Source organism: Scyliorhinus canicula, chromosome 14 (assembly GCF_902713615.1).
Source record: "Scyliorhinus canicula chromosome 14, sScyCan1.1, whole genome shotgun sequence".
NCBI classification, from domain to species: domain Eukaryota; kingdom Metazoa; phylum Chordata; class Chondrichthyes; order Carcharhiniformes; family Scyliorhinidae; genus Scyliorhinus; species Scyliorhinus canicula.
In genome coordinates, this window is record NC_052159.1 from 156,341,141 (window position 1) to 156,355,118 (window position 13,978).

Below are 13,978 nucleotides of genomic sequence, written 5' to 3' on the forward strand. Positions count from 1 at the left end.
CATCAGAGAATCTCAAAGCACTGAGGGAGGCTATTGCGTCGATTGTGCCTGTACTGGCTCTGTGAAAGATCTATCCAATTAGTCCCACTCCCCTCTGGTCTATCCCCCCCCCCCCAATTTGGAAAATCTCAATTCAAGGCCCAGTGGAGACAAACCTATTATTCAAACCACACCAACTGCGACCACAACACCCACCCTCCCCTCATCTCCCCCCCCAACCACCACCACTCCCAGTGCTTCAAACATTTGGAAAGATCAAATGCATAAAGGGTAAAAAATATTGAGGGAGCTGTGCTCCTCCAGGGAGCAGTGTTCTTCGAGTATTGTGGAGACGCTCCATTTGGTCAATGACAGGGCAGCTTCCAGTCAGAAAGATATCGGACACTGGCGTAACGTTCAAAATCTTCATCTCTCTCCAATATTATGGTCTCTCACCTGGAGAAGCACAAATACAGATCACACATAAATATGCTGTTATTTTCAGACCTCGTGGATCATTTGGTTTTTGTGAAGGTTCAAATTAGCGAAAAGGAACTGTTGGTTAGAAATTTCCTTGGGTTTGCTTTCGGTGTTGACGGGGCCAGACGTGTCGTGAAAATTCTGGTTAGACATTCAACCCCTCCACCACCCCACACACTGGTGGCAGCCTACAATCAATAACAAAACGCACTGCAGCAACTTATCAAGGCTCCTTCGAGAGCACCTTCCAAACCTGTGACCTCCGCCGCTTGGAAGGAAATGGCCGCGATGCCTGTTCCTTCGCTGGGTCAGAATCCTGGAACCCCCTTCCTAACAGCACGGTGGGTGTACCTACACCCTACGGACTGCAGCGGCTCAAGGCAGCAGCTCAGTGAATAAAGACATGCCTGAACAGGGGTTTGTGTTGCATTTCCTGCAAGGTCATGGAGAAGCAATGGAAACTGCGCTGAAATTCTGATCTTGGATCATAGACCAGAACATTCATACATAATGAACACTGTATTTTGAAAAGAAAACCATTTCAATCAGGACTGTGATAAGCATCATGACTGAACGAGAAGCTCACCTCAATGTCCAGAATTTGCTTGGCATGAGCTGCACATGTTGTCTTTTTTTTCTCTGAAGTGACTGTGTTCTTGGGAATGGTCATAATGTAAATTACGGGTTGTCGAATCAGTGCAAACAGGTAAACCAACAGGGATTTTCCATGCAGTTTTTCAGAGGTACCATTCAGCAACGCACTAATCGTCTGAACATTAAGGAACCAGAAGGTGTGGGTGGGGCAGTGGTTAGCACTGCTGCCTCACGGCGCCGAGGTCCCGGGTTCAATCCCGGCCCTGGATCATTGTCCGCGTGGCGTTTGCACATTCTTCCCCGTGTTTGTGTGGGTTTCACCCTCACAACCCAAAGATGTGCAGGGTTGGTGGATTGGCCACGCTAAATTGCCTCTTAATAAAGAATTGGATACTCTAAATTTAAAACAAGGTGAGGTAGGAATACGGCTCTGCTCCTTCATTACTCTTTCAAGTTACTTCGTTATGCAGCTTCCCAATATTTTCTCAGTATACGACTGAATTATCAGCGAGTTCCACCCGTGCTTGGCGAGGAGCCGGCCGTTTGAACACACCTGAGGGTGGAATGCACGGCTGCATTCCTTCAACTCTCCCGCAGGGGCTCTGAAGACAGGTTGACTAAAGTACTGGGGCGGCACCGAATGATGCAGAATGACAGGAACGAGAGTAGGCCCTTCAGCCCCTCGAGCCTGTTCCCTCATTACGGTGAGATCATAGCTGATCTCGAACTGAACTTCACCCTTGGCTCCCTATGCTTTCACGCTCTTGCCTCGCATACCTCTTCATCTGTGGATCTAGATTATTTATTGAGCCAGCATCTATTGCTTTCTGCGGGAGAGAGTTCCACACTGGTATCATCCTTTGTTGGAATAAGTGCTTCCTGATTTCTCATTCCTGAATGCCCTGCCTCTGGTTTTAAGGTGATATATTCCATTGGCCTTGACTCAACGCAAATGGAAAAAGCTTCTCTCTCACCCCTGATCCTATCAATTCCCTTCCAAATGCTAAAATTCTCATTGAGACCGTTTCTTCACCTTCTGCATCCCAGCGAGCACAACTATAGATTATGAAATACAAAGAACAAAGAAAATTACAGCACAGGAACAGGCACTTCGGCCCTCCCAGCCTGCGCCGATCCAGATCCTTTATCTAAACCTGTTGCCTATTTTCCAAGGATCTACTTCTCTCTGTTCCCCGCCCATTCATATATCTGTTCTCTCCTCGTGATCAAACTCTTGCAACTCCTGGTAACCATCTGGTGAATCTGCACTCTTCCAAAGGCCACTATATCAAACAAACGAAGAACTAAGAACAATAGAGCACAGGAACAGGCCCTTCGGCCCTCGTAGCCTGTACCGGTCATGATACCAACCTTGGCCAAAAACCTCAGCACTTCCTAGTGCTGTATCCCTCTGTACCCATCCTGTCCATGTATTTGTCAAGATGCCTTTTGAACGCCGTTAATGTATCTGCTTCCACAACCTCCCCTGGCAACACGTTCCAGGCACTCACCACCCTCTGCGTAAAAAACCTGCCTCCCACATCTCCTCTAGACTTTACCCCAGGGACCTTAAACCTATGCCCCCTAGTGACTGACCCCTCCACCCTGGGAAAGAGTACCTGCCCATCCACTCTATCCATGCCCCTCATAATCTTGTAGACCTCTATTGGGTCGCCCCTCACCCTCCGTCTTTCTAATGAAAACAGTCCGAGTCTATTCAGCCTCTCCAGGTAGCTAACACCCTCCAGACCAGGCAACATCCTGGTAAACCTCCTCTGCATTCTCTCCAAAGCCTCCACATCCTTCTGGTGGTGACCAGCATTGTGCGCAATATTCCAAGTGCAGCCTTACCAAGGTTCTACTGTGGCGTGACGTGCCAGTTTTTATACTCGATGCCCCATCCTTTCGAAGATGTGGTGGCCTGAGCTGTATATAGTTCTTCAGATGTGGTATGACCAGGGCTTCAATACTGCTTCCCCTATATATTCTAGCCCTCTAGTTATAAAGGCTAATATTCATTAGACTTGCCGATTATATTTTCGATGTACCCGCTACACTTTAGTGATCTGCGTAGAATGATTACTGAAGCTCAGGTTAACCGAGGGATGGCATTAACGTAGACTGCCAGCTCTTTCTCACCCTCAGGGTCAGAAGCTGTGTATACCCAGCACTGCAGGACCTGAATCATACCGGGGAACCTGTTTTGTCCACCGTGTCCTTGAGAAGCAGACAGACACAAGTGAAGATGTTCTACCTTCCCTTATACTACCCTAGAACTTTCTGTCCCCCTCTGTTTTAGAACTCCGCATTTCTACCGTTCGTCGGATGAACTTCAGCCCGTCCGATACTCGGCTGCTTGTATCCTAAATCGCACCGAGTCCAGACCCATGCACCCAGCGCCCGTGTTCCTGATCAACAACGGCTCCCATTCCAAACATTCCTTGTTTTCAACCCCCTCCATGGCGCCATCCCCTGCCTACCCTGTAACCTCCACTCGCCCTTGTACCTCCCGAATCTCTTCACTCCTCCAATTCTGGTCTCTTTAGCCCCCTGAATTTGAGCATTGGCGGCCGTGCCTTCAGCTGCCTGGGCCCGAAGGCCGAGAAATCTCTCCCTAAACCTCCCCATGTCGCTCTCCTCCACTCAAGGTGATTCGCAACATTTCTGAGCAGGCTGTTAGCCATTCCGTTATGTGTCTCAGTATCGACTCATTTCAATAACACTTCTGTGAAGCACGTCGGGACATTTTATTCCGTTGAAGTCATAATAATATCCTTAAAGCGCCGTGCAATAATGTTTGTGAAACGTGCGCCCATAGCGGCCAGGTCACAGACTCCCCAGCAGAGAAAGGTTCTGTGATTACCAGAAAACACAGTGGGTGGGATTCTCCGTTCCCCGACGCCGATATCGTAATTGCCGATCGGGCGGAGAATCCGAATCAGGGGTGGCACCAGTTTCCTATCCTCCGCCCCCTCCAAAATGGCATCATCGCGTCACGCGCCGCACGCCATTGGAGCGCCGTTGGTGCGTCACGTGAGGGCCCTCGTCCAATGCTCCGCCCCCGATGGGACGAGGCCCCGACCGCGCAGGGGACATGTGGTCCCAGCCGTGTAGGAACTCGGCGTGGCGGCTGTGGACTGTGTCCAGTGTCGTCACACTCGTCCGGGAGCTGTGCTGCTGGCTTGGGGGGGTGGGTCCAGGGGGTGGCCAGGAGGGCACTATTTGGCAGGTCGGGCCCGCTCAGGGCCGGCGCCATGTTTTACAGCGTGACTGCTGCAGGTCGCTGCTGTGCGCATGCACAGCCTCGGACCCGGCCATTCTCCAGCCGTTTATATCGTGGGAGCCGGGAGTTTTGCTCAGCGTAGCTGGGAGCCCCTCGCCGCTCACAGTATCGGTGAGGGTTCGCTGCCGATTTGGGCGTCGTAAACCGCCACAGTTCCCACGCCGGCATCGGCACTTAGCCTGAAAAACAGCGAATCCAGCCCAATGTAAAAGACACAAAGTGGGCGGGTGGGTGTAAATGCGATGTTCAGTCAATGTCATTCCTTTGCTGCTCACCCTCCCTCTGCATTCAAGCTAGAGACTTGCATTTATACTATTTCAAGCAGAACCTCATTAACTAATTAAAATAAATTAACAGAACACATAAAGGGGACAGCCCCTTAAAGGGATACTAATGAAAAACAAAATTACAAAGGAAAATGACAACATTTAATTAAAATGTGATTTCTGGGGTCAATACTGTACCCCAGTGGTCCCCACGGATCATGGAAGGTCTCCGGTGTGTCAGCGGACACCACGCCTCCCTCTCCAGGGACACCCGCTGCAAACGTCGTCACGGAAGGGGGGCAAACAGTCGGGTCGGACAAGACTTGCATTTATATAGCGCCTTCACAGCCAATGAAGTATTTCTGAAGTTGTAATTTGGGTCTATGTTCATGGAGCCCTTTATCATTCCAGCGACCTCTATCGAGCCACCCTTCAGCTTTTTTGCTTTCCAGAGATGGTGTGTTAGGTTTCTGGCGGGCGTCGCTTAGCAACGCATCAATTTCCCACTGGACACCTACTGTCGATTAAATGACAGAAACGTAACAGCATTAACAACAGGGAAACCAATCTCACCATCACCTACCGCCTTCCGAGATAATATTAAATATCTAAGAGGTCGTCTCCACTCTCATCGCTTTCCACGGTGAGTTGGCGGGTCCACCATTTCTTCACATCTGACCCCGAGGAGGCAGCATCGGACATCGGGTTCATTTTGCACATAACCGACCGAATGGCCGTGCGACCCCCGAATCGTAGATTCACTGTTGACACCGAATGGCTGATGGGTTTTGGAGCTGCGTGGGAAGTGGAAAGGCTGCGTAAGCAATTCTGTCTTCAAACTAGGCCAATTCAAACTGTGTCCACCGTGGTGAGCGGCTGCAGGAAGCTTTACCGCGTAACACCGAGTTTAATGCAAATGATTTAGAATGTGTGACTCAAAAAACAGGCCATTCGGCCCAGCTGGCCCATGCTGGCGTTAGCACTCCCCACCAGCCTCGTCCCCTTGTATTCATTTCACCTCAGCCTATCACAGAACTTTCACCAGGAGGGATGCCAAGGGGGCCTTGGAGAAGGTGTTGAGGAAATTTACTGGAATGGTGCCAGATCTGAGGGACGTAAACTTGGAGAGACTGGAGAAGCTGATTTATTCTTGTTACTGTCTTGTCAATTAGACTGTTAAGGTTTGTTAATGCCAGTTACATCATTATGGTGAGAAACGGGTGACGGGTGTTAGTTGTTTTTCAGCACACATGATTGGGAGATAGCTGGGACACCGGGTGGATTGGGAGGAGGGCTGTGAGACTGAACAAGTCAATAAACTTTCATGGGAGTGTCTCTTTAAGAAATGTTTTTGTCTTATCACATGGCTTCAGTGATGTCATTGTGTGGGCGGAGCTGGGCTGTGACTCTGAGTTTTACTTTCGCTTTGAGTTTGACCTGGTTTTTGTACTGCACGGGTTGGGAAGAAGTGTCTCTCTATCTTCAGTTTAAAAGCTGTTTCCAGACTACTTGATAACTTAAAAGTGATAACTGTTTTCTGAAGGAATTCAAGCTTGCTGTTTTGGACAGGAAACAGGTTTATCCATACCAAGTCTTAAAGATAGTAAGCGTGCCGTGTGTTGGGCCACACCTTTGAAAGGGATTTACTGGTTCATGAGATCTTGTTATTGAATTGGAACAGTTTAAAGGGGGAAAATTTATTAAGGGGTTATACATAGATTACTGTAGCTGTGTGGGGTATTTATGTTTGTAGTTGATAAAAATGCTTACTGTGTGTGTTTATAAAAATGTTAATTAAATTTGTAGAATAAAGCTTGTTTTTGATTAGAAGTGCTTAAGGCCTCTGTTGAATAACACTTGAAAGTCAGGCCCTTGTGCTCAGCCTAACCAAAATCGATAAACAGCTGTAGGTCAGGTGAGCTCCATGATATACTTTGGAATTTTCTAAAATCCTGGCCCATTACAAAACTCTCCCAATACAGAAAAGATCTGGTTTCAGCTTCAACAACCCACTTGGATCCAGGTACCAATTCTCCTGGAAGAAAAGGGTAAGGGGCGGTTTAACAGAAAAGCTCTTTAAAATATTTTCCTTAGTCGAGAGGTCATTAATTGGGGTGGGGGGGGGGGGGGGGGGGGGGGGGGACATAGATTTGAAATAATGCACAGAAGGATTGGAGGGGAATTGAGGAGTAATTCCTTCCACACAGACGGTGGCGAGGGCTGAGAACTCAATGCTGGAAAGGGTGGCAGAGGCAGAAGCTTTCATTACATTTTAAAAATACTTGGATATGCGCTTGAAGTGTTGTATCCTACAGGGCTAAAAGTGGAGATGAGGCTATCACGCCAGCACAGACACAACGGGCCATAGGTTTCTATGATTCTATGTAGGGTTTTGATGAAGTAAATTGCTCCAGTCATCACACTAACGCAGAAGGCTCAGTAACTAGAGGGCATGGATTGAAGATGATTGGCAGAATCATCCGAGGAAGAGATGAAGAGAATATTTTTATGCAAAGAGATATGGTGATCTGGAATGCGCTGCCTGAAAGCGCTGTAGAAACTGATAACATTCAAAAGGAAATTGGACAAGTATTTGAAAAGATAAAAGGTCATGAAAAAAGAGCAAAAGCAGTGGGGTCTAATGGGGCAGCTCTTTCAAAGAGGCAGCAGCACGATGGGCTGAATGATCTCCTCTCGTGCTGTAAGACCCGATGATGAGAGAATCAGACGGCAGACAGAAGCGTGGAGGCAATTGCTATTCATCCCTTGGCCTCGAAGCAATACCCTGTGTTTTTAACGCCTGAGTTACAGACAGTATTGGGAGGCAAGGACCAAGACCCAAAATCAGGGTTCAGGATGGAGTGCACTTTGAACCTGCTCTGCCCAATGCTCTGAGGACCAGGGTTCGAATCCTGCCAGGGCAGATGGTGAAATTTGCATTTGGTAAAAAAATCTGGGATTAAAAGGCTAAAGGTGACCATTAAAGCATTGTCAATTGTTGTAAACACTCATCTGGTTCACTAATATCCTTCAGGTAGGGAAATCTGCCGCCCTTACCTGGTCTGGCCTACATGTGACTCCAGACCCACTGCAATGTGGTTGACTCTTAAATGCCCTTAAGGATGGCCAATAAACGCTGGGCCAGCCAGCGATGCCCACGAACAAATTAGAAAAAAAGTTGAAGTGATTGGCAGTGTTAAACTGCCCCATAGTGTCCAAAAGATTAGGTGGGGTTACGGGGATAGGGCGGCAGAGTGAGCCTAGGTAGAGTGCTCTTTTGGATGGTCGGTGCAGACTCGATGGGCCGAACTGTCTCCTTCTGCACTGTAGGGATTCTATGAACTGAGAAGGGTGTCGGGGAGGAATTTCCCAGAGTATTGTTCCCATCCTCGGCCATGGGCCTTTCCCAATCCCAGGAGGTTATCATGGCTGGAGCGCGAGGGAGGCAGATTGGGAGGTAATTAGTGAGGGTTACAATGCTCCATACGGGAAGGGCAGGTATGATGGAGCAGGGCATTTCCCTGGCTGCCAATATTCACACAACAATCCCTCCTTTCTAACTGTCACCCTTTGCACAATGGGACAACCAGGCATCACCATCTATCCTGTCTGTTTTGCATTTGCTTTTACACAAGCCGGGAAAATCCCAAGCCAGCAACTCAATTTGCCTGTGGATCCCTGTCCCAGTTGCAGAACCTTCCAGGAATTGCCACGTGGCCACTGGAACTCTACTAAAAAACCCCAGATGATGAAGATAATGACCTTCGCCTCAAAGGGCAAACAATAAAAAGAATTTATCCTGGTCGAAATGACAGGAGAGTTATATCCAACCCCTGTTGCTGCTGCAACATGCTGTGGAGTGCTCACTCCCAGCTGTCCCTCCTCTAGGACATCCCGTGCTCCTCCTCAATTATCATCTTGGCCTTTTCTACCATTTCATTCCGAGCACGCGGGACACGATTCTCAAAATACCTGACGGGAGACGCCACTGCCCAAACTTCCTCTGAGGCTTCCCGGGATCGGCGATGTCTGTTCGATATCCACCTCTGTCTGAATGGGTGGGACTGAGCAGCTGCTGCTGACTGCTGGACTGCACAGGAGACAAGAGTGATGATGGGTGACGCGCTGATTATTGTTGAGTTGGCAATCACTCTATCACAATCAGCAGGAAGAATAATCAGCAGGCAGATGCTCCATTTGCAGTAATGACTGGGCAAACCATCATAAATCACATTTTATGTTTAATTACACAGCACAGGAGTACTCGCGGTGGCAGCACTAAACTATTAACCAGGGTGTCGGCAATCCAGATCCTGCCACATCGGGTTTAACTTAACCAATCTGGTCATCTGCGGCCGACACACAAAAGACAATTGTTCACTGAAGTTCTTTGGGAAAGAGAGTTTGTTGTTCTGATTTGGTTGGGACTGTACATGGGAGGTAGAGCTTGCGCTACTTTTGCAAGCCGAGCCTGAATCCGTACAAAATAACTTGACTTCACTTTAACCCTGGTTCAAAATTCACTTCCAAGGAGGGCAATGGCGCAGGATAAAGGGAGGTGGAAATCGGACAGGAGAAAATCACAAATGATGAGCACGAAGGAACTGAAAATGGCAAAATCAGAATTAAAATCAATCATCCTTTTTGTTATTTAATGGCCTGCCTTCCACCCTAACACAGCCCATGGGGCTGATTTTATGCTCCTTCCTGCCACCCCCGCTCTCCCTCCACCTCCCCATTGAGGGTGTTTTCGATGATGGGGTGGGGGGGGGGCATGTAAAATATGAGTGGTGGCCCAGCCCACCACCTTCCTGCTTCCTGCCTACCCACTGAGCTGCTCCCCCCCCCGCCCCAACCCCCAACCCCCCCCGCCCCAACCCCCCCCCCCTCCCCCCCCCCCAACCCCCCCCCCCCCCCCCCCCCCCGTGCTGCAGGACGGCATGGTCAGCACAGTGGTTAGCACTGTTGCTGCACAGCACCAGGGTCCCAGTTCGATTCCCGGCTTGGGTCACTGTCTGTGCGGCGTCTGCACGTTCTCCCCGTATCTGCGTGGGTTTCCTCCGGGCGCTCCGGTTTCCTCCCACAAGTCCCGAAAGACGTGCTGTTGGGTGAATTGGACATTCTGAATTCTCCCTCCATGTACCCGAACAGGAGCCGGAATGTGGTGACTAGGGGATTTTCACAGTAACTTCATTGCAGTGTTAATGCAAGCCTACTTGTGACACAAGATTATTATTAATCTAATAAAGATTATTATTATTACAAAATCATGCCAATTTAAAAGTAGTAATTAATGGTCAACTGTTCTTGTTAACAAGTCAATTGACTGGAATAATACACGGTCCATGCCCTGACATGGCCGGTATGGGCGGGGTTGCAGGAATGGTCGGCCGTTTCTTTTAAGGAAACTGTTATAACCGGCACAGGGCGTATGGGGTGGAAATGATTCACTTCTCCGTGACTTTCGCGGTGTACGAGCTCCCGCGTTGAAGGGGGCGGGGGAAACTCAATCTGTGTTGTATATGAGTTTGGCCAGGTCGGCACTGTCCAGGAAGATCGTTTGGGATCTACGGGGAGCCTGGTAAACAAACCTATGTTTCCTTTGATACAATTTGATGTGGGATCTCCGTGACATCATAAAACTAGCGACGAGGAGTAAACTGGTTTCCTGTCGGCGCTGCTGCCCTGTCAGCTGAGCCACATCCATGACTTAGTGGATTCAGGTTGGAACCGGTTTCTTGGCCAGTCCTCTGCTTGGGCGGTTGGATATATTTGACGGTGGGGTCATCCCAAGGGGCAGGAAGGAATTGAGGCACATCCTTTGGGAGGGGTTCCTGTTCCGATCGGGGGCAATGCCCGCATAATGATACCCCCACCTCTCCTCGCCTCCCAATACTCCTTCCAGCCCCCTACCTGAGCTCCCCCATCCTTCCCCACCCAATACTCCAGACTTATCTCTCTCCGGGATCCGTGTCCTCTTCCCCCAGGGCTTCCTTGCAGTCCTAGTATTCCCAACGATTGAGTCCTGGCACTGCCGGAACTGCCGGCCAATCTGACTGGGTAGCAGTTCTGGAGGGTGAGATATCCTCCCATTGACGTGTGCATGAGAGTTGAGTGGGGGGGGGCTTCTTTCATGTATGCCGACTGCCTGCCAACTCTCGCAAAGACTGGGGAGGGGGAGGGTGGTGATAGGGGAGGGGGAAGGGTGGTGATAGGGGAGGGGGAGGGTAGTATTGGGGCGGAGCAGCAATACATCTCCCCCACCATCATGAAATTCAGTGAGAAGTCTTACAACACCAGGTTAAAGTCCAACAGGTTTGTTTCAAACACGAGCTTTCCGAGCACTGCTCCTTCGGTGAAGGAGCAGTGCTCGGAAAGCTCGTGTTTGAAACAAACCTGTTGGACTTTAACCTGGTGCTGTAAGACTTCTTACTGTGCCCACCCCAGTCCATCGCCGGCATCTCCACATCATTATGAAATTCAATCCCCTCTCTTTTGGGCCCTACCACTCCTTTCCCACTCCCTGCACTTGCTCAAACCCTGTTCTATATCGAACGTTTTCCATTTCTGATGAAAAATTAACTCGGTTTCTCTCTCACAGGCATGCTGAGCAGCTAAGGATGGGCAACAATTATTAACTTACCGTTATCGGCAACATCTGGGAATCTCATTTAAAAACGTGCCGTTGGTCATGGTCCAATGTTTCTTGCAGATGCGCACACCATGGGCCTTTCTCTGTGCCTGTTGGGCAGTAAGCTTGAGGTGGAATGATTTTCCATCATTCCTGGGAAGGTGAATCAAAGACACATTGGATAAGCGACTGCAATGTTTCTGTGGGAAGGCATCGATGGGCATTCGGGGGCTGGGAACCCCGTTATTCCCAGATGCTCACAAGGTTCCCTCAGTGGTGATAGTGGGTCTGTGTGGAAGGGGACGCACTGAACTTCGAAACTCTCTTTCATTTGGAATCATGTGTTTTGTTGAATGGATAAGCAGCATAAGTGGCTACGGGCAATCCATATTCAGCAGTTTTCACACTGCGGAAGACCGTTAAAAATATGGATCCTGGTTTTCAGGTCCCTCCATTGCCTCACTACCTGTAACCCCCCCCCCCCCCCCCACCCCACCACCCCCTAACCTTCTGGGCTCTCTGCACTCCTCCAATTCTGCCCTCCTGTGCATGCCCCCATTTTAACTACTCCAGAGTCGGCGGTTTCAGCTGCCTGACTCCAGATTCCTGAAATTCCCTCATCTATACATCTCTGCCTCTCTCACCATCTTTTACAATGTCCCTAAAAGACCGGCTTCTTTGACCAAGCTCTTGTGTCAAACGTTGCTTGCTACTCGTTCCTGTGGGGCTCCTCAGGACTGTTTACCGCTCTAAATAAGGAGTTTTCGGAAGCGTGCGACAGGTATTTTGAAAATGAAATACTGGAGGGATTTACTCACCTCGGGAGGAGCTTCGTTATCTTGGTTACTGGCGAGCATTTCTTCACTGGCTTGAGTTGTTTCAATGCTGGGGGGGATGAGGAATCTGCTTAGTTCCTGCTGTTGACTCTCTCGAAGGCTGTGGATAATGCTGCAGGACTGTTGCTGTTTCTGAAGACACAGGATAACATTTGCTCAGGAAGATAAAACATCAGGTCCAGAGATATTTACCGGCGTGATATCCATTCTGACACCAGTCAGCAAGTTCGATCTTTAATTTTCACTGTCCCTGGGCACGGGGAGTCTCCGCTAAATGCGCAATTGGCAATGTGCCCCAAACTGTGCCCGTCTCTCTGAGGTTTTGTGTAAACCCGTTAGCAGAAGCACAAAGGTACATTCTCCTGTAAATCACGCAATCCAGCACCCAATCGCTTGGACTAGATTTGTGGCGGGCGCAGAGCTATTAGGGAATGGCAGAAAGGAGTAACATGTCTCCAGATGCCGGCTCCTCGACAGTGATCATTTCTGCAGCAGGATGGCGGGACCTGAAGCAGGAACTGACTGCCGGTCAGGTGATTAACGCCGGAGTCATGTGATCAATGGGAGCCTGTAAACGTGGGCGCAGTTCACTGATGAGCGGAACCGACAAAACCTGCCGTTTCAACTCGGGTGTGTGGCCGGTTCATCGGGCATGGCCTGGTTCAGGTGAAGGGCACGTTGAGCAGGCCTAAAAGATCTCCTGGACACCTGGGTGCAGTGTAGATATGGGTGTAATGCAGATAAGGGTGTGTTATGTATTGTAGCCAACGCCCTTCTGCAGAGCAGGTCACGTGGATCCGTGGTGATATCATCAGAGGCACTTGGGAGATTTTCCCACTCTTCCATCTTGGACTGAACAAGGACCACTTCCGGAAATAAAGTCTGACAACTGGTTAGGTAACCGACAATGTGGAAACATGGTTATCCGGTGTATTACCGTGGAGTAAAAGCAAAACCCCTTAAAATGTAACAGTATATATACTCCACAATTTGTAGCAATAATACGGATTGCGAGTTTGGATCAACCCTTGAGGACACACTGTGAGATAGACTTGTGTGCGTATTAAGAAATGAGGCAATCGAGAGATGATAGCTGACAGGAAGCTCTCTAACACTCAAACATCCTGTTGAAATAGCAATGTCTATGGAGTTGGCAGCTAAAGAACATTCCCAAACCGGAGCTGATGCAAAATTAGACAAAATGAAAACTGAGAAAAGAAGATCTCGCAACACCCAAGCATGCCACTGGTGTACCCAGGTGGGGCGTTCGCCACAGGAATTTTGGTGTAGAGAAAAAAAAAGCCATAATTGTGGCCAGAAAGGTCACATAACAAAGGCATGCTGGGCCAGACAAAATCCTCAAACTTTGAAATGCAAGAACTCACCAAAATCCATAAAAAGGTCTACAAAATCCCCAAAGACAGTGAAAATTCCCAGTAAGACACAGTGTCTCGTGAGATGAAGGAACTCAAACTTGGTGTATTATCGATACAAGGCGATACACAGAGATTTTGGGTCTATACAAAACTAAATGGGGACTAAATGAAAATGCAAGTGGATGCAGGAGCCGCTGTGTCATCTCTGAAAAATTATATCACCAAAAGCTCAAGAATGGACCATTAACGCCGTCTGGTATTATCTTGAGACCTTCCCCTGTCATTTCCATCTCTCTCTGGGGATGCTCGCTGGCGCCCCCCCGGGCTACTCCATGGTGGCTGGAGTGAGCTCTGGAGGTTCTACCATCACCTGGTGCTGTACCTGGTGCTGTCAGCCCTGCCCTCATCTGAACCATGGTCCTGTCCCTCAGTGAGTGAGCCATGACCCTCACTGCCTCGGTCATGCCCCTCTGGGACTGTGTCATGTCCTGCTGCGACTGGCCATGGCCAGTCAGCGCCCGGCCAATGCTCTC

At 49.2% G+C, this 13,978-nt stretch overlaps 1 protein-coding gene across 4 annotated transcripts in view; it reads right to left on the reverse strand.

Moving 5' to 3' along the window:
- Window positions 1–219: 219 nt before the first annotated feature.
- nalcn (sodium leak channel, non-selective) overlaps window positions 220–13,978 on the reverse strand; it is a 259,921-nt gene continuing 246,162 nt past the window's right edge. For 3 of the 4 annotated variants that reach the window (XM_038818429.1, XM_038818427.1, XM_038818430.1), the window contains 4 exons: window positions 12,052–12,201; window positions 8,575–8,692; window positions 5,186–5,396; window positions 220–435 (listed from right to left, as the gene is read on the reverse strand). In XM_038818429.1, coding sequence (XP_038674357.1) covers window positions 5,203–5,396; window positions 8,575–8,692; window positions 12,052–12,201 — 462 coding nt within the window. In that variant the 3' untranslated portion in view covers window positions 220–435; window positions 5,186–5,202. Of the gene's footprint in view, window positions 436–5,175; window positions 5,397–8,574; window positions 8,693–12,051; window positions 12,202–13,978 lie in introns of all 4 variants that reach the window. The other variant, XM_038818428.1, reaches the window with a different exon arrangement.